The 21,475-nt window shown below is 39.9% G+C and overlaps 1 protein-coding gene across 2 annotated transcripts in view; it reads right to left on the bottom strand.

The window, feature by feature from the left end:
• Window positions 1–21,475, bottom strand: part of rps6kal (ribosomal protein S6 kinase a, like) — a 171,032-nt gene that overhangs the window by 97,597 nt on the left and 51,960 nt on the right. The window contains exons 3-5 of one of the 2 annotated variants that reach the window (XM_063060455.1): window positions 7,150–7,266; window positions 4,940–5,021; window positions 4,233–4,313 (exon numbers count right to left, since the gene is read on the bottom strand). In XM_063060455.1, coding sequence (XP_062916525.1) covers window positions 4,233–4,313; window positions 4,940–5,021; window positions 7,150–7,266 — 280 coding nt within the window. Of the gene's footprint in view, window positions 1–4,232; window positions 4,314–4,939; window positions 5,022–7,149; window positions 7,267–21,475 lie in introns of those variants that run through there. The other variant, XM_063060456.1, reaches the window with a different exon arrangement.

Genomic DNA, 21,475 nt, shown 5'->3' on the forward strand with positions numbered 1-21,475 from the left:
AGGTATTTTGAACATGCAATGACAAAATAATTAATAAAATCACAGCTCGGCAATATTTAAGTAATTACCCAAACTATTTTTGTTAAATCAAAATATTTTCAGTACACTTGATTGCTTGGCAAATATAATTGGTTCAAAAACTACTGATTCTTTTTCCACATTTACCTAGATGACCATCGATTCATGAAAAACACTGGTAACTCCTACCCACGCACCCATCATTTTGGTTTATTTTAACCAGGCCACCTTGAAAAGGTCTCTAAATAATTATCGGCAACATATCGGTTGTGGATCCAGAGGAGCCAATACACTAGATCACTGTTATACTACCATCAAGAGTGCTTACGTAGCACCCCATGCCCACACTTTGGAAAGTCTGATCACCTGCCTGTACTTTACAACCCGAGAAAAGGCAGAGACTGAAGACCATAGCACCAGTAGAGAGGACCAAGAAGGTATGGACAAGGGAGGCGCTGGAGTACTTACAAGACTTCTTTGAAATTGGTGGACTGTACAGAATTCAGGGATTCATCTTCCCAAGTCTGAATGAATATATCAGTTGTCACTGATAACATTAAAACCTGTGTGGATGAGTGTGAGCCAATACAGAGAACATACTGTACACGCCCAAATAAAAAGCCACGGATGAACCAGGAGATTCATAGTCTACTGAGGACTAGATCTGTGGCATTCAAGTCTGCTGATCCAGGACTATACAAGGTGGCCAGGAACGACTTACTTAAGAGCAAAAGAAAATTTTGATTGAGGTTGGAGGCGGAATCAATGTACATCAACTCTAGCAGGATTTGCAGGCCATTACTTCCTACATCATGAATGGCAGACAAGAGGAAATCTGCAAATGCTGGAAATCCAAGCAACACACACAGAATGCTGGAGGAACTCAGCAGGCCAGGCAGCATCTATGGAAAAGAGTGCAGTCAACGTTTTGGGCTGAGACCCTTCATCAGGACTCATATCATGAATGGCAGTGATGCTTCACTCCCAGATGAGCTCAACACTTTTTATGCACACTTTGAAAGGGAGAATAAAACTACAGCTGTGAGGAATCTTGCAGCATCTGGTGACCTCAGCCTTGGAGGTTGATGCCAGAACTTCTTTAAAGCGGGGTGGGGGGGGGAACCCTCACAAGGTGACAGGCCTCAATGGTGTACCTGGTAGAGTTCTGAAAACCTGTGCCAACTAAATGGTGGGCGTGTTCAAAGACATTTTCAACGTCTCACTGCTACAGTTGGAAGTTCCCACCTGCTTCAAAAGGGCAACAATTATACCAGTGCCCAAGAAGAGCAGGGTGAGCTGCCTTAATGGCTATTGTCCGGTAGCACTCACATCTACGGCGATGAAGTGCTTTGAGAGGTTGGTTAGGGATAGAATCAACCCCTGCCTAAGAAAGAAACCAGACTCACTGCTGTTTGTCTATTACCGCAAAAGGTTAACAGCAGATGCAACCTCAATGGTTCTTCAGTGGCTTGGATCACCTGGCCAATACTTACATCAGGCTACTGTTTACTGAATACAGTGCAACGTTTGACACAAACATTCTTACGGGTCTGATCAAAAAGCTCCCAAAACCTCCCTCTGCAACTGGATCCTTGGTTTCCACACCAGAAGACCACGGACTGTGTGGATCAGAAATGACATTTCCACCTCGCTGATAATCAACACTGGTGCACCTCATGGATGTGTGCTTAGCTCTCTGCTCTACTCTCTCTACATGCATGACTGTGTGGCTAGGTACAGCTCAAATGCCACCTATAAATTTGTTGATGATGTTACGTACCCCGTAACTGGGTTGCCAAACCAGCAGAAATGGATCACTCAGTTGGAGTCTGGAGTACTAGAACTAAGAAAGTTTTATTAAAGAGACAAGCAACACAGTAATCGAAAGGATAATAAATGCAACAATTCAACAATGATAACCACACATGTGCACAGAATTAAGATAACAGCACCAATCAAGCTCTATCGTTGTCTAGGGGTTAAATGACCAATTTCAAAATGACTCAAAGTTCAGTCCAGTTTGTAGTTCAGTTCGCAGTAATCGTTGCCATGGCGATGGACAAGGTGGGGGGAGAGAGATAGAATAGGAACAACTCATCATTCAGAACGGCTTCACTCACAGACCAGCAGGATGGCTCACAGACCAGCGGGATGGCTCACAAACAGCTTTTGGGCAGGTCCTTGGTGATGTCACCTGAGGTCACCGACTGTGACCCCTCCTCCAGATGCGGTCGATCCTCTGCAGTGAACCCGGCACCCAGGCAAGGGCGGACACACACCGGGTTCCCGCTGATCGTACCTTTCCACCCACTCGTGAGAAGCGTACCGCTTCCAGGGTCTCGTTACCTCGGGTGGCGTGTGTGTCTGTCTTAGCGAACCTGTCCCTTTTTATCCCCCTGCTGGGGTATCGCCTGTCCATCACTTCAAACAGTTCAGGGTTCAAAGGGGGGAGCCGCTCCAGACAGCTCTTCCTCCCACATCCCTTCATTACACATCTCCAGACGCTGCTCCATTGTTCCTTATCTCTCCTTCCCCTGAGGGCAGGTGGCAGACCAACTGCTGATGCCACTGATGCTAGCCCAGGCCAGCAAACATCTTAATTTTATGTGTATTCTCGTAACAATGACAAATATTGTTGGCAGAATTTCAGATGGTGACGAGAGAATGTACAGGAGCGAGGTAGATCAGCTGGCTGAATGATGTCACAGCAACAACCTTGCACTCAACTCCAGTAAGACCAAAGAACTGATTGTGGACTTCAGAAAGGGTAAGATGAGGGAACACACACTGTCCTCATAAAGGGATCAGAAGTGGAAAGGGTGAGCAATCTTAACTTCCTTGGTGTCAACATCTCTGAGGATATACCCTGTGCACAATGTATTGATGCAGTTACAAGCAAGGCATGACAGCAGCTATTTTTCATTAGGAGTTTGAAGAAATTTGGTATGTCACCAAAGACTCTCACAAATTTCTCCAGATGTGCCATGGAGAGCATTCTGACTGGCTGCAACACCGTTCGGTATGGTGGGGGGGGGGGGGAGGTGCGTTACTGCACAGGATTGAAATAAGCTGCAGAAAGCTGTAAACTCAGTCAGCTCCATCATAGGCAGTAGCCACCTCAGCATCCTGGACATCTTCAAGGAGTAACACCTCAAAAAAGGTGGCACCATTATTAAGGACCCCCTTCAACCAAGACATAGCCTCTTCTCATTGCTACCACTGATGAGGAGGTACAGGAGCCTGATGGCACACGCTCAATGATTGATGAGTAGCTTCTTCCCCTCTGCTATCAGATTTCTGAATGGGCATTGAACTCATGAACACTATCTCACTGCTATTTTATTCTCTTTTTACACTACTTATTTAATTTAACATTTTAATTTTAATATATATACTTACAGTAACTTAGTTTTTAAATTATGGATTGCTGCCACATAACAACAAATTTCACAACATAAGCCAGTGATATTAAACCTGACTCTGATATATCTAAGGAAAATTTACTCCACTATTTTAATTTTTGTCATCTTATACCAGTTAGTTTTGTAATATGCATGAAAATCATCCAAAAAGTGAAAAAAAGAGAACAGTTACTGATTAACTTTTTTTCATTTTCTCCTTCCTTCTTCCTAAATGAATTTCCTCACCATTTAAATTTTAGACCCGATTTCAAACAAACATCAAAAACCAAAATCAGAGGCAGCCAAAATGGAAAGATTGTGAAAGGATTCTTTGGGATCAGCCATGTTATGTCTGGATCAGGAGATGAATCACCATTAACCAGGTTATTTACAATACATCAGATAATTCCTAAACAGCAAGGATTCCTTGGTTTAAGATTCAGCAGATTAGTTATAGGAATAGCAAGTCTTCTTGTTAATTCTTCTCATGACCCTTAATATAGTACAGTTTTTCATCAACTGTACATATGCTAGTTGTGGCCCTTTACAGATTAATTGCTGAATGCACATTTTCTCTCTCTCTATGCTTCATTCAAGTTCTGACTTTTCCAATTAAATAATACACTTGCTGCACAGCACTAAGTGTGTGAGTAATTGTAGGTAATAGGCAAAATAAGAATACACATTTTAAATAACACTTCAACTCAAGGACAGCAAAATTTAACCCAGTTGAATGTTTAGTTCAAATGAAATAACTAAAGTGAAAGCAGCCTAAAAGATATAAAATTAATCTGATAAGCATTTGGTACTCACCATAGTGTAATTTAACTATAAATGGATGATTTACTTCCACTAGAATATCTCGTTCCATTTTTGTACGAACACGATCCCGAACTGAAAATTAAAAATATACATATGATTTTCAGTAACTAAACGTGTACCGTAAGTAGCAGAAAGACATCACAATTGGTGAACATTCAATTTGTTTAACCTGTAATGCCTTCACTCTTCAAATAAGGTGCTCTGCACTAAGCCAAATTCTCAACCCTATCCAGAACTAAAACTTGCAGAGGTGTATCAGAAATAAAAATAAGTAGTGTTCATTAAATCTTATTATCAAAGATCCTCATCCAATGATTGCAAAAATGCACGTACAGCTGAGAGTAAAATGTCAACAATATCATGAGTGAATGACCCCATCAATCAGGCAAATGCCATGTCAGAGTTCACTTCACCTTCAAGTCTTTAGAATTGGACATAATATGGACTTTTGAACTTCATAATTTTATGACTAAGTAGCTAAACCTGGGAAGGGATAAAGGCCTTTAGAAACTTAAAAATATTTCCAATAAGGAATGTCAGAAATTGATACATTTTCACTGATTTTTTAATAGTGAAATAGTTTTAAAATATCCATATGTTCATTATTACAAACCATCACAGTATACTGTGAAAATGGTGATCTACTACTCTTTCCATTCCTCATCGATCACAAAAAAAGGCAAGCAATTCAGACTTGCCTTTTAGGGTAGCTTTCTTCAGTACTTTCATTGCATACAATTGTCCAGCATCAGGGCCAACCGCCTTTCTAACCAAAAACACCTAATTATGGAAAAGTTCAAAGACAAAACATTAGAATTTTGCTGACAGAAAAATTCAAAATATGGCAGGCAATATTAACACAAATAAATGAATCAGTTAAAAATAGGAATTGCAGAAGGCTTCATTATAATGATCAGCTGGTAAACTGGGCAGGACAACAGCAACTAAAATTTAATTGCATTGTGTGTGAGGTAATACATCGTGGGATGGTGGGGGGGCTAATAAGGATCAGATATATACCATGAAAGGTAGAATCAGAGAGAGTATTAAGGATTAATAATTAAAATAATTGTAAAAATCTGACTAGAGGGTGCAAGATCCACATGGACTGGTTGATTTTGTACTCTTGGACTCAAGAATTATTCTTATGCATGCAAAACTTGCAAACATAGAGCTTTGTCTATGGTAACAAATTCAACAGCAGTTTCTGGCCAGGTGGCTGAGGAGGTCATTGTTCAAGAGGTCTAGGAACATGTTAGGATTTCTACATTGCAGGACTGAATGGCTCAAACACATGCCCCAAATCTGCAATATACCTAACCACACAGACAGTCTCTTTCTACGGAGCATCTTTACATATACAGTGTCCCAATAACCCTTTTTAGCACAAATTCCCCAGAAGGCAGTAAGCTGCATTATACACAACTTAAAAACAAAATCTACAGATGCTGGAAATTTGAAACAAAAACAAAAATGCTGAAAACACTCAGCAGATCAGCCAGATTCTCTGGAAAATTAAGGCTTTGATGAAAGGTCCTGGACCCAAAACATTAACTGTTTCTCCACAAATAACGCCTGACCTGCTAACTTACAGTGATTTATTATTTTATTGCATTATACAACTGGTTTTGAACAAACATTTAATTGCATACAGGCAAGAGAACAAGTTGGAAAAATTTTGAGTTTAGTCTGCACCAGATACCCCACTCAGATTATGGTTCATTAAAATTACATACAAGCGACCCCCACATTACAGGGACAGAGGGGTTATGTTTCTAGAAATCGGTCATATCATGAGTTTCTCTAATGCAAACCTGCTTCATCTGCACAGAATCAAAAACATTTGTACATATGTATTTATTTAAATGTACTTACTTCATGAGAGCAAGTTTTACTCTATACCTCAAATTTTGGATAGTGGTTTAGGAATTCCGTAACGGTGAATTTCCATTTTCCAAATGGGTGTAATGCATGTGGTGAATTGTACTAGCTTCCCCAACGAAAGAAATAAATCCAAGTCAGGGAACCTTCCCAAAAGCTGAAGTATTAGGAATATAACTATATAAGATTGGCCAAATCAATTCTAATGACTTTTTTGTGACAATTACTGTATATATCTTTTAAAACACAGATTTATTAAATACGTTGAATTCAATATTATGTGAGTGTTTAACAAAGGCTAATGTCACAGCCATTTTTTTTATTAAACCCAAGTAATAACAGTGAGCGTCTCTTTACCTCCTCTCCCTCTTGCCCATACTTTTTACTTTTTCAGTTTGAACTCACTGATGACTACCTACTTCTGGAGCTATCTTACTCTGCTTCCTTATAAAAATACAATGCATTTTTATTTAGTACCATTTTGAGCTATTCCTTATCCTTCATTACTCTCTGAAAGACTGAGTTGCTCTGGAGGATAGCCTTAATTGTCAAGAATCCTGTCACAATTGCTATCCTTCAAATGCATATTCCTGATTGATTTAATGTAATTGTTCTTTCCAAGCCAATCAGTTTGCTCCAACACATTACCATAGTCCCACATACTAAGCTATACAAGTTTTAAACATTAGGGGTTCAAATGTTTCAGGATATTGTTTGCAATTAGCAATACTTTTTGATTAAACTGAACATCGTGCTTTGCTTCTCAACCTACTATCATTTTAATGCTGTATTCTGGTTTTAACAATCTGTATCACACAGTTACACTGCAGCAACAATATTAAGAAAAACATTTAAAACAACTCATTATTCGTTTATACTTCTTATAAAGTACACAATTAAAATTAAATTATGTAGTAAACTTTATAGAATTGAATCAGGCAGACAAGTAAGTTTAAATTCTTATTTAACAAGTGAAGGAAATTTTTGTCATTAACATACTGTACCTAAGTCTACAAAAAACACTGACCTTTCCAAAAGATCCCTGACCAAGGACCTTCAACAACTCAAACTGTGTGGGATCAGCCCTCTCACACCCTTCCTTCACATGGTGTGTGATTGGAATCTCCTTGAATCTTCCTTCATCCTGAAAAACAAGATTTAGAACATGATTAAACATCCTTACAGGTAAGAACCATACTTAAACAAAAATTCCCACAAAATTAACAGATGGAATGTGTTTTTTGTTCGTGGAAAAATGCCTAGAAAGAGAAGAATATTTTATTCAGGCACCAAGCAAGTTCACAAAAAAATAAATGAGTTTATAGGACTACCTAGCAATGATCAACTTTCATATTCGTAGAAAGAAATACCACTAGTCATTGAATATTGCCACTCTTGATTCTACACTGAACTATCAGTGCCTAATTTCAACATTCTCACAGCCACTTATCAGACAAATTAAGCTTTGCTCAAGAACATTCGGGTGCCCAGACTCAGACGGGAGGAATGATAAATTGAGGTAAGATTAATATCCACTGGTGTCAACAGAAACTGGATAAAGATGCCATTCTTATAGCTTTGTGAAAATGTCAACCCTTATTTAATCAAGTAGCTTCTAATATATCAGAACCCAATCTTTCCCTCAAAACCTATTCATCCTGATCATGTCTGAGGAAAAAGCAAGTGGCAAAACAGCAGTTCCAATAAAGATGGTATAGCATTTTTAAGCACAGGCACACAGCACCAAGTTGTTTTAAATCTGGCAGACAGATTTTAGTCTACAGACAGCAGTAATTTCTGCTGCCTATATGCTTCACAAACACGGAGTACCAAAAGGAGATACCTCTCGAAGAATTGGAGAAATCTAACCAATACCATCTCAACCACATTCTCCAAATCCACTGGCAGAATAAGTAACTCAATATCAATGTCCTCTCCCTGACCAACATCCCAGCTTCAAAGCTCAATGTGGATTCACCTAGCTCCAGCGGTCAGACCACATCATATGCATGCTCAATATAAAGACAGTAGAAAACAAGTTCTTTTTCTTTTTCAATATTTTTATTGATATTTTATAAATTGCATGAATACAAATACAAAATTCATAAGGATACAAGTAAATAATATGAATTACATTACACTTAAATCACAGTAATATGATCACAGTATCCCATATTCCAAATCAATCATGTACAAAAAAAAGACTGAATTATGAAATGAAATAAAATAAAATAATTGTATTTTATTTTAAAAAATCGACCCCACTACCGAATTGAGCTGGTTGGTAAAAAAAAAGAAAAAAGAAAAATACCTTACCATATGATATTATAATAATAATGGCTCAGATCCATACTTTAATAACAGTTCAAAGATTGTGAAAATAATTCAGAAAGGGTCCCTATAACATTAGAAAATCATGTTTAGAATCAGAAATCGAACAACGAATCTTCTCTAGATCAAGGCATGACATAACGTCAGATAGCCATTGAGCATGAGTGGGCGGGGCAGCCTCCTTCCACTTGAGCAAGATCGCCCTCCTGGCCAGAAGAGACATAAAGGCCAATACCCACAAATTGGATGCACTATTTGCAACACTATCCTCAATAATACCAAACATGGCAGTCAGCTTAAAGCTGACATTGAAAAGTGCAGAAAAAGTTTGAAATACATCTTTCCAGAATTTTTCAAGGCTCGGACATGTCCAAAACATATAAATTAGTGTGGCCAAGTTCCATCACAGCTTAAGATTACTATGAGGGAAAGGGAAAGTCTCAAGGACATTCTCAAAGCCTCCTTGAAAAAAATGTAATATTTTTGCTGGCTCATGGGATTCCTGACTTGTGACCAATCAAAATTGAACAGCAGCCTCCAGAAGGGCACAAGGAACCTTGAACCTCTTCACTGGGAGGTGCAAGGCCAGTGGAAATATAGGGAACCACCTCCTATACTACTTCCCAATCCAGTAATGCATCTCCTGCCCATCGGTGGCAGTTTTCAGATCCTACATTTTCCTTAATGGAAATCCTTAATCCTTGATACCAAGGGACTGTCTAATGAGTACACTACATCTAGAAAATCAGAAGTAACTTTATTAAAGAGGCAGGACTAGGATTCAAAAATAAAATGCAATACACAGATTATTCTTGTGTTCCTGTAGATTTACCTTTGGCAATGGGATTCATCCTTGACTGAAATATTGCTAACTATGTACTGTGAAACAAAGCAAAATGAGGAAAACTGTAGAGTAATGAAAGGATGGGAAACATTTCACTTACAAATTAGCCATTTGGACCAATATCCAGTGCTAATTAACCTTGCATCAGCCACATTTTAGCTGATAGTACTTTCATCTGAGACAGAAAAATCTAGGTTCAAGTCCCACTTTCATACAAAACATCTAGGATGACACTGCACTGCACTACCAGAGATGCCATCCTTTAGTTGAGGCCCAGTCCAATCCTGCAATTGCAAGATTCCATGACACAATTTAAACAAAGCATTGGGGTTGTCATTCTAATAATTAACCAATTTCTAGTAAACTTTCTAGATCATATAGTACTCAAAAAAAGATTGCTGGTGGTTTAACTGATGGAGGTTTATTTGTCCTGTGTTACAATAAAGGTGCACTTCATGGTGATTTATTGCACTTTTCCAAGCACAATACCTGTTAACACTGAATGAGAATGCAGAAGCAAACAGAAGAAAATTTGCATACCATGCCAAAACAAACAAAATTCCATTACATAATGGTGCACACTATACAGAATCAGGTTCATTATCTGACATGTGGCATGAAACTTGTAGTTTTGTGACAGCACTACAGTGCAAGACATATAACTCACTATAAGTTGCAGTTGATAGAGCAAAAGAGGTTCATGGACCATTTAAAAATCTGATGGTGAAGGGGAAGAAGCTTTTCCTAAAACATTGATTGTGGGTCTTACATACCTCCTCCCAGACAGTAGGAATGAGAAGAGGGTATATCCTGAAAGGTGAGGTTCCTAATGATGGATACCACCTTTTGAAGATGGCCTCATTGGTGCGGAGGCTTGTGCCTACGATTGAGCTAGTTGAGTCAGCTACTCTTTGCAGGTTCTTTCAATCATGTGCAATGGAGCCCCCATACTAGGCAGTGGTGCAGTCAGAATGCCTCCACCTACATCTGCAGAAATTTGCTACTCTTTGGTGATGACCCAAATCTCTTCAAACAAAGTAGAGCTGCTTACATGCACCTTTGTAACTGCGTCAATATACTGGGTCCAGGATAGATTTTCTGATATTCTGATGCCCAGGAACTTGAAGCGGTTTACTATTTCCACCACTGATCTGTCAATGGGGATTGGTGCGTTTTCTTCCTGAAGTCCACAGTCAATTTCTTGGCCTTGCTGATATTCAGTGCAAGTTTTTTCTGTTACACCACACAAGCATCTGATCTCGCTCCTATATATCTCCTTGTTCCCATGAGATTCTGCCAACAGTGGTATCATCAGCAAAATTATAGATAATGTTTGAACTATGTCTAACCACACAGTCATGAGTGTAGAGTAGAGCAGAATAGTGAGCTAAGCACACATCCTTGAGGTGCACCTGTGTTGATTACCAACAAAGAGGTAATGTTATTACTAATCCCTACCGACAGCGGTCTTCCAATGAGGAAGTCAAGGATCCAGCTGCTGAGGGAAGTACAAATGTTCAGCATTTGAAGCCTGTTGATTAGTTCTCAAGGGATGACGGTGTTGAAAACCAAGGTGTAATGAATAAACTGCAAGTTGATGTATGTATTGCTTTTGTCCAAGTGCTTTCAAGCCTGTGAGACTGTGTCTGATGAAGACCTGCTGTGGCAGTAGGCAAACTGCAGTGGGTCCAGGTCTTTGTTCAGGCAGGAGTTAATTCTAGCCACTATGCACTAAATGCCTTCTACTTAGAAAAGCCAATTGAACAAACAGACAGCTGTTCCAGGTTTGAAGGATTCATGACTCAAATCTGGAAATAAAAGCACAAACACCCACATTACAGCCCACTGCAAGCTTGAATCATACATGCAGATTTACTAAAAGACTACTTCTATTAGAAGGGATGTAATATAAAAGAATGTATTTTCAGAATTTTTTTTCTCATGGATATTATAGAGGCAAACTATAATTTGAAATGTCTGTTTTCTCCACTACTCCAAAACCATTCAGCAGAATGGATCTATGTTGGTGACTGTGCTCCATACAAGCTTTCTCCCCTCTTTCCTAATCTCAGTGTGATATACTTCAAAATAAATCTGTTTCACTTTCACTTATATACTTTTGACTTGCAGCTGACAACATAAGATTATTCAGGACAAATACAGTTGAGCTCAAGAAAGCATCACAAAATGTATGCCAACTCATCATTCTAAATTAGGACTAAGTCTTTTGGTTCCATAAAAATAAAACATATGTATTTTTCCAAGAGTAACACCTTTTTAAAGACTAAACTTTAAACTTCAATCAGTGGTTTCAAGATGTTTGAAGGCCTTGGTCCAACATGGAAGTCCTTGTAATGGTCATGAGAAATAAAAAGGTAGAAGACATTTTAGCAATATTAATCTGAAATCAACTCATTATTCCTGAATACTGAATATTAACAATGACATAAAATGCAAAATTCCTTTAAAGATACAATGCAACTTGAGGTTGGTTACACCCTAGACATACCCCCAGAGGAGCCCCAGAGGTGGGAAGGATGATCCACTCTGACAGGACAGATCTAAGAATGTTAACCTTTGCAAATGAACCAACCATTACAAGTGAGATGCATTTGTGGCAAGGTCTGCAAGAACATGCACGGCCTAAAAATACATCAGGCCAAAATAAAATACCTGGAGCAGGAGAGAGCAAAGCAGCGCTCAGGATTTACTCTTGGTGAAACACAGGAGCCCAACCTGGAGTCACCCCACTGTGCCCAGAACTTCCAAGTGCAAGAAACTCCCACTAAAGGCAAACTAGCAGAACACTATTGAGTTAGTTGGCCTCTAGCAAACCACTGGAGTGAGTGGGTGCAGTTTGAGGGCATAGTCCAAATTATTGAGGCGATAGCCAAGGGAAATGTCGATTGACAACTCTGGAGCATGTAAACTATCATTGCCAGCTTTGCTGCTGAAAGATTTGACCTAGTGGAGAAAGCCAGCAAAGGCCTCTACACAAGGGCAGCCAAAGTACAACAGCTGCATCAAGATCTCCGATCCCTGGGTAAACAGCATGGGGGTGTCGAGGGAAGAAGAGAAACCACCACTTGCCAAGCTCTCTAGCATCCTGGTTGGGGGGGGCGGGGGTATTACAAACCCCTATGGATTCACCAAGCAGGTGGGGCTGGGCAGCTGTTGAGGAAATGTGTATCACCAGAATGGTAGGAATGGTGCAGCAGAGAGCTTGACAAGGTGAGAGGGTGTGCTTAAGCAGATGACTCCTAGTCCCACATGTGACAGGCAGAACCTCAGCGCATCGTTCATAATCCAGGCTGTGTACAATGTCCTGCCTAGTCCAGCAAACCTTTTTGCTTGGGCATAAGTGAGGTACCATCTTGTCCTCTATCTCCTGGCAAAGGGACCCTGGAACACATCCTCAGCAGCTGCCCAAAAGCCTTGGTAGAAGTACACTACCACTGGTTCCAGGACCAGGTGGCAGAAAGTATCTCCTTGGCCCTTAACAACAGTATGCACCTCTGTCAGCCCAGAAAGCCCATTATAGCCTTTGTCAAAGCTGGAGACCAAATACAACCTCAGCCCAGATAACTAACCAGCACATTTGCATGCCATGGTGAGTGACTGGCAACTGAAAGTCAACTTTGGCAGGCAAAGATCCCTGATTTCATCGCATCATTATCAAAGAGGCATATCATGGTAATTCTGTCTGAAATCTCAAAGCAGGTAGTTATGGTAGAACTGACAGTGCCTTGGGAAGAGCAGATTGAGCAGGCATTTAAGAGTAAGAAAACTAAATAACAGGAGGTAGTAGAGCAGTACCAGAGACAGGGTTGGAGGACACGATGTGAGCCTATAGAGGTGGTGTGCAGAGGTTTTGCTGGTTGCTTGCTATGTAGTACCCATTTTCTCTCTAGCATTATGGGGGCTGCAAGGAAAAAAAGCCATCAGGACCACCACAGAGGCTGCTGACCGAGCCTCCAGATAGCTACAGATCAAGAGGTGTGACCTGCAGACCAATGCTGCTGCAACACAAACCAGGGCCTGATCAACCCTGGTGAGGTTGTCTGACCTTGAAAGACCTGAAATACCCAATGACTTCAGGTTATATCAATGATGATGTATCCCAGCTCATCCTAGGATGTATCTCAGCATCATACAGCAAATTTCCAAATACCAGGCTCCCTAAAATAAGTAACTATCTCGTAGTAATAAGTTGTTGTATGATAAAATGACTCATTATTTTGGTTTTGTGTGCAATTGAACCAAATCAACCAATACTGTCTGATTCTGCAAATAACAACTGCTGCCATCCCAGTAAAATCTGATCAATGTCAACCAACTACAAATGTGGAGAAACTGAAAATGGCCCATTCACAAATTAACACTATGTGCCAAGTTTGATGAGAATGTGGAATTTCAAAACCTATTCAGTTTCCAGAAAAAATGTAATGATATTGCTATAAAATTGGAACTTGTGCACTTCGCATTATTATCAATAATAGCATTTAGCAAAATACAAATGAAACTTCTGCAGAAAAGAAGAAGAACATGCATTGATATGCTGCTTTCTACGACCTTTGGATGTGAATAAGCTCATTACAGTCACTGCAGTATTTTATTAACTGTTGTTACTGCCATTATCTAGAGACAACTAATTCAAATGCACCAAACCCCAACAAACTGCAAAGGTAATTAAAGCTTTGTGCTGGAGTTTTCTGTTACCATTGTCATCTTGACTGACCCCAGCAGATGGACCATTGGAAATGTGTCAATAATAATGAGTTCTGTTTTTTTTAAGTGTTCTGCATGACACCCACACACTAGGAAATTACAATGTACAGTCATTACCTTGTGCATAAATTACAAAAAAAAATCACATTATTATGCCTTTTCCTTAAATGCCTTGATTTTAAGTGCATCTATTTCACAAAAAGTAAGTTGCAACAATTATCAAATAAATAGTTATGACAATTAGTTTTGGGTATTGATCAAAGACAACAGGAAAACTTTTTTTTCCACAAATAATGCTAACAAATTAACAATGAAGCAGCAATTTCAGTGCAAAAATAAAAATCTCAGTGAATCCCATTTAGACCACAAAATATGCACCTGCATCATTATCCAATTTTGTATACTATATAGAGGATTCCAGTTAATTGGGTCATCAGTTGACTAAGGAAGTTGCTTATTTGGGACAACTTGAAGAACAAAAACTAATCAAGAAAATAGCCCGGGTTCCCTTTGTTTATTTGGGACTCTATGCCACTTAACTAGGGCAGGAGACTATTGCCAAACAGGTTCTAATTAGCATCAGTCGCACACACTCATGTGGCCTTTAGATGCTACACTGAGCTTAGGGTGTATGGTTTTTGAGTAGTGTCAGTTGCGTGAGTTTGTATTCAAAAAATAGTGCTATTTGTCACTTATATAGTTGGTGAGAAATAAGCAGTAAGAGAATTCCAAACTGTTTGGCTCACTGCGGTTTCAAGCATTCAGGCTTGGAGATGCCAGAAACAGGGAGGAGTGAAAATGAAATGATCTCACTCCTTCAACAACAGAGGACCTATGAGCAATTTAAAGGTATCGACAATCATCTTGAATGTTACAATGGAAATGAAGATTTGGAGGAAGTATTTGTTGATTGCACTGTATGAAGGGAGTCCATTATCTACACTAAGTGTCTGCACTTTCTTCATTGCATACACTACAACTGGTAGTTTTTAAATTTGTTTTGTATTTAATTTAAGTAAGTAGTTTTTGACTCAGTTTGTCTTTTTTATATGTTTATAATAGTTTCCCTGAAACTTCGACTAATGGGGCAGCTGCTTAATTGGGCCAAAAAATGTACTGGTCCCGATTAAGTGCCAATTAACCAGAATCCACTGGACTTTCTTGCATGAAACAAGGAAAAGTACATAAATACGGGAAGAACAAATCTTTATCACTGCAGACAGACATTTCCTTACAATTATATTGTGACGGGGTCCTAAATTACCCCTATGAACTGTGCTTTTGCAAAGAGAGAGAGAGGTGTCCAACACAGACACCTTGTTGAAAGAGAGAGAGAGGTGAAGATTGCTTTGAGATGGTGTTATGGTTTTTTGGCAGCATGCTTACACTTTTGCAAGGACACTAGCAGCTTCCAAGTTCTTACAGAGAAGGGAGGAGCTGTTTGATGGCCAGTTGGTATTCAGCACGGTGAGATAAATAGAAGATCAGCTGTTAGACCGACAGACACATGGTTTTGGACACTAAATGAGCTTTGTTGTGCCCATAGAAAAGGTGGGTTTTGGAGGATCGATCAGGCGGATCAAAAAGGTGCTACTGGTGGGGAGTTATTCGTATGTCCAACCCTCGTCCGGGTTGATAATTCCACCACAGAAGAACGGTCCCCTTTGTTGTGGTCACAGTCAGGGACTTCTAAAGGATTTCGGAGGACAACGGGAAGATTGACGGCATCAGCTCACCTGAAGACTCAAATCTCTCCCTCTCTCTCTCCATCACTACTCAACTCAATACCACGAAGTGAACTGACCTTTACTCATCATCGTAAGACTATCTATTTACCCCTAGACTTGAAGAAGCTTGGTTTTCATATATTTCCACATTTACTTATAAATAATCATTGCTAACCTGTTTGGTTTATCTGCATTTATATTACTGTACTGCGCAGTTACTAATAAATACCATTAGTTAGTAGCAATACTGGACTCCAAAGTGTTTTCCATTTCTGCTGGTTCTTTAACCCGTCATGGGGTACTTTATACTTTAGAGTCACCAAACAATTGATACTAGAACGTACAATCATCACAGCAATATTTGATCCTGCGCTTCCCGCTCCCTGGATTACAAATATTAAAAATAGTCAAAATTAGTAAATATTAAAAATTTAAATTATAAATCATAAATAGAAAATAGAAAAATGGAAAGTAAGGCAGTGCAAAAAAACCAAGAGGCAGGTCCGGATATTTGGAGGGTACAACCCAGATCCAGGTCAGGATCCGTTCAGCAGTCTTATCACAGTTGGAAAGAAGCTGTTCCCAAATCTGGCCGTACGTGTCTTCAAGCCCCTGAGCCTTCTCCCAGAGGGAAAAGGGACGAAAAGTGTGTTGGCTGGGTGGGTCGTGTCCTTGATTATCCTGGCAGCACTGCTCCAACAGCATGCGGTGTAAAGTGAGTCCAAAGACGGAAGATTGGTTTGTGTGATGTGCTGCACCGTGTTCACGATCTTCTGCAGCTTCTTTCGGTCTTGGACAGGACAACTTCCATACCAGGTTGTGATGCACCCTAGAAAAATGCTTTCTACGGTGCATCTATAAAAATTAGTGAGGGTTTTAGGGGACAGGCCAATTTTCTTTAGTTTTTAGTTCTTTAGTGACAATATAAAAATAAAAGTTGAAATGCACCTTCATATTTGATTGATAAGTAATTTATTTTCTAAACTATTTTCATATTCGCTCTGCATGAGAAGGCAATCCAAAAAACTAGCAATGCAATAATACCCAGTTATATTTGATGCTATGGCTGCGGTACAAGCACTAGACAGAGCATTGCCAGAATTCCCAATTTATTGCTTGAATGGTACATGTGATATTATACACTCCCCAAGACACAAATTAAAAATTCAGTCAAAAGTAATGTTATGTTATTACTTCAGCACTGAATTAAAACATAAACCTGAATTATGTGATCTGCTCCTGACTTGGAACTTCCACATTGAGAGGCAAGAATGTTACCAATAAAATACAGCTAACTCAAACTTCTCAGCAAAGTTAACTTAAGTGTATCAATGAGCAGCATGGTTAATGTAATCTAACCGGTGTTCCATGAGACCTTTGATAGTCCCCAGATGAGAGGGAGAATTGCCCTAGAAAGCAAGACCCCATGGGATACTGGTCAATTTGGTAAAATGAATCTGAAATTGGCTTAATGATGCAGTTGTCTTGCAACTGGAAATCTATAAACAGTGACTTATCAAAGAGTTCAGTACTGGGACCCTTGCTGGTTATATACATTAACAATCTGGATGCGAGTGGAGGAATTATGCCAAGTTAGTTCTCGGAAGACAAAGACTGGAAAGGCATTGAAAGCAAAGAGAGTGATTATTGGCTGCTCAGTGTTATTGGTAACATGGACAGAAAGATGGTAGATGGAATTTCATCTTGAATAAAAATGAATGGCAGGCCTCTATGAAGTACTCAGAAGCAGAAGTACCTTGGTGTGTATGTCCAAGGGTCTCAGAAGGTCAAAGCACAAGGCAAATAAGATCATTGGAGAGTTGGCCTTATTATCCAAGGTACTGAATGTAAATGCAGGTAGGTTGCAACCTAAGTAAATAAAACATTAGTTAAACTACAGCTGGTGAACTATGGACAGTTTTGGTTGTTACACCATTGGAAGGATGTGGTTGTACTGGAGGGGTACAGAAAATATTCACCAGTATGTTGCCTGGTCTCAATTATTAATAGATAATGGCTAGGCTGAATTTGTTATCTTTGGAGTGAATAGATTGCAATGCAGTGCAGGTCCTACATGCAGCCATGGATTGCAAATTAAATTTGCATTTAAACAGTCTCACTTTTACCCTAACAACAGAAGGAAAGTTACTGATAAAGATGACTTGCCAGAAGAACAATTGCATCATCCCCTGGATTTGAGGTAACAGGCCCTTAAAATCTACAAGCAGCTTCCTTTTTGCACTGTTTGATTCTCATTACTGGTACATTTTCCCATTAAATTAACCAGTTTCAACAGGATTCCCTGACACCACATTCAATTCATATGTTGCCATGATGTCAAATACACACTGTATTTATTCTCACCGCATGAATTGTACTGGGTAGTCATGCCTGGACTTACGCTGTGATAAAAGCTGGTGCTGCAATATGGAAATCTAAAACATCTACTGGGGGAAATCCTGATCAATTCTGGCTGCCCTCAGAAGACTACCTCCTTTCTCCCTCTGCTATGTACAAACTATGATCCCAACTAATAACTCTACCACAGATCCAATTTTAATGCATCTGGTGTCACAGAGGACAATCATTATTCTATCCCTTTTCCCTATCGTTGTTATTGTAGCATGGCACTTCGTATCTCCAAAATGTTATTGGAAAATTGGTGAGCAGGCATAAACTTAAAGGGTCAAATGGCTTCCTATTGAAAGTAATATGGAAATAAGTTTTTCACCGATGTAAACTGCTCAATGTATGTCACACCACTTCAAAACCAAGGTCACTCCAATCTCAATGACTGTGTAACAGTAAAAATATATTTGTTTATGTGCACAGTCAGTGGCCAAACTCCACATTATTGTCAACTTGTCAGTTGAAGTACGAGAGAATAGCAGTAAATATCCTCAACAAAAAGTGTCTACCAACCCACCCTCATAGAGTAGCACAACCTGATAACAATAAAGGCTCACAAGACATTGGAAATTGCAAATATTTTCTTTTATCTTTGGAAGCACCTACCAACAAAAGCAAACAGCAATGAAATTCACCAATACGGCCTGAGTGTTTAAAGTTTATTACTTCAAACTCAGCATAAAGCAGTGACGAGGCAGCAGTGAAAACATGTTCTAGTCACACACATACAACTCCAGTAAGGAGGCCACATTATTCTCATGCTAGATGCCGAACGTTCAAAACAGGCACACTAGTCTGAGATTCTTCATGGTGAGAAGTTGCTGCAAGGACAAAGGATATACTGCAAGGATGGTATCAAAGTCTCCAAGAAAAGTTTATCATCTTCACCAAATTGAGGAGCTGCTAGACCTATTAACCACTCAAAACAGGGAAGCATCTGGGATGGCACTGAGAACGGTTCCCCTTGCTGGGTGCAAGTAGAAGTCCAAAAAGGAGAAGGAACTACACCTATACCATACCATATCATCTCCAGAATTAGCAGGTTCCACTGTCATCGGTCATAGTCATAGTCATAGTCATACTTTATTGATCCCGGGGGAAATTGATTTTCATTACAGTTGCACCATAAATAATAAATAGTAATAGAACCATAAATAGTTAAATAGTAATATGTAAATTATGCCAGTAAATTATGAAATAAGTCCACGACCAGCCTATTGGCTCAGGGTGTCTGACCCTCCAAGGGAGGAGTTGTAAAGTTTGATGGCCACAGGCAGGAATGACTTCCTATGACGCTCTGTGTTGCATCTCGGTGGAATGAGTCTCTGGCTGAATGTACTCCTGTGCCCAACCAGTACATTATGTAGTGGATGGGAGACATCGACCAAGACGGCATGCAAATTAGACAGCATCCTCTTTTCAGACACCACTATGAGAGAGTCTAGTTCCATCCCCACAACATCACTGGCCTTACAAATGAGTTTGTTAATTCTATTGGTGTCTGCGACCCTCAGCCTGCTGCTCCAGCACACAACAGCAAACGTGATAGCACTGGCCACCATAGACTCGTAGAACATCCTCAGCATCGTCCGGCAGATGTTAAAGGACCTCAGTCTCCTCAGGAAATAGAGACGGCTCTGACCCTTCTTGTAGACAGCCTCAGTGTTCTTTGACCAGTCCAGTTTATTGTCAATTCATATCCCCAGGTATTTGTAATCCTCCATCATGTCCACACTGACCCCCTGGATGGAAACAGGAGTCACTGGTACCTTAGCTCTCCTCAGGTCTACCACCAGCTCCTTAGTCTTTTTCACATTAAGATGCAGATAATTCTGCTCACACCATGTGACAAAGTTTCCTACTGTAGCCCTGTACTCAGCCTCATCTCCCTTGCTGATGCATCCAACTATGGCAGAGTCATCTGAAAACTTCTGAAGATGACAAGACTCTGTGCAGTAGTTGAAGTCCAAGGTGTAAATGGTGAAGAGAAAGGGAGACAAGACAGTTCCCTGTGGAGCCCCAGTGCTGCTGATCACTCTGTCGGACACACAGTGTTGCAAGCACACGTACTGTCGTCTGCCAGTCTGCCGGTCATCTTATAATCTATAGAACTAGAAGTTATCCTTGACCTGTGGGGCTGCCCCCATCTGTGAGGAGAACTGGAGCAAAGTGGGGAACCTAAAACAGGGATCATTCAGAAGGTCATTGGTGACTGAGTACTACATCAACAATACCTTTCATTACCACATTGATGATCAAGAGTAGACATTGGACTGCAGGTAGACAGATTTGATTTACATTGCCCTTCAGGCTTTCAGAAGGCATTTGATGTTAAATTGGTATTCTTGTCCAATAAAGTGAAAAACCAATTGTGCATACTGTTCAAACAGATCAATTCATTACAATAGTGCATTGAGTTAGTACATAGTAAAGCAATACAGTGCTACAGTTACAGAGAAAAAGCAGTGCAAGAAGTCAGTAAGGCACAAGGTCATAATGAGGTGGATTGTGAGGTCAAGAGGCATTTATCTTTCTAGGAAACCACTACACCGTTTTCACAGCAGGATAAAAGCTGTTCTTGAGTCTGGTGCAATGTGCTTTCTGGTTATAGTACCTTCTGCCCGATGAGAGGAGGACTAATGTCTAGGGTAGGTGAGGTCTCTGATTACACTGGCTGCTTTACCAAGGCAATGAGAAGTGCAACTTGAATCCAAGGAGTGGAAGCTGCTTTCAATGATGTGCAACGCTGTGTCCACAACTCTGCAGTTTGTTACAGTCAAGGGTAGAGCATCTACCACACCAAGCCTTGATGCATCCAGATAGGACAATCACAAAAGAGATTATTAAACAAAATTAGAACACAATATACTGGCATGAATATTGTGAAAGAAAACACAATGAGAATAAAAAGGTCACTTTTGATTTAGGAGGCTGTGGTTATTGGTGTGCTGCAGGGATCAGTGCTGGGACCAAGCTGTACAGAAATGATATTAATGTTTTATAGGAGTTTGCATATAACTTTAAATTCCTTGGTGTTATTATTTCAGAGGACCTGTCCTGGGATCAGCACAAAGTACAATTATGAAGAAAGCACCACAGCACCTCTATTTCATTAAGAGTTTGCAAAGATTTGGCATGAAAGCTGAAAAGACTTCTATAGATGTGTAGAGGAGAGTATATTGACAGGAGTATCACAGAGTGATATGGAAATACCAATGCCCTTGAACAGAAAATCTTATAAAAAGTAGTAGATACGGCCCAGTTGAACACAGTAAAGTCCTCCCCACCAGTGAGCACATCTACATGAAGCGTTG

Source organism: Mobula hypostoma, chromosome 10, assembly GCF_963921235.1.
Source record: "Mobula hypostoma chromosome 10, sMobHyp1.1, whole genome shotgun sequence".
Classification (NCBI taxonomy): Eukaryota; Metazoa; Chordata; class Chondrichthyes; order Myliobatiformes; family Myliobatidae; genus Mobula; species Mobula hypostoma.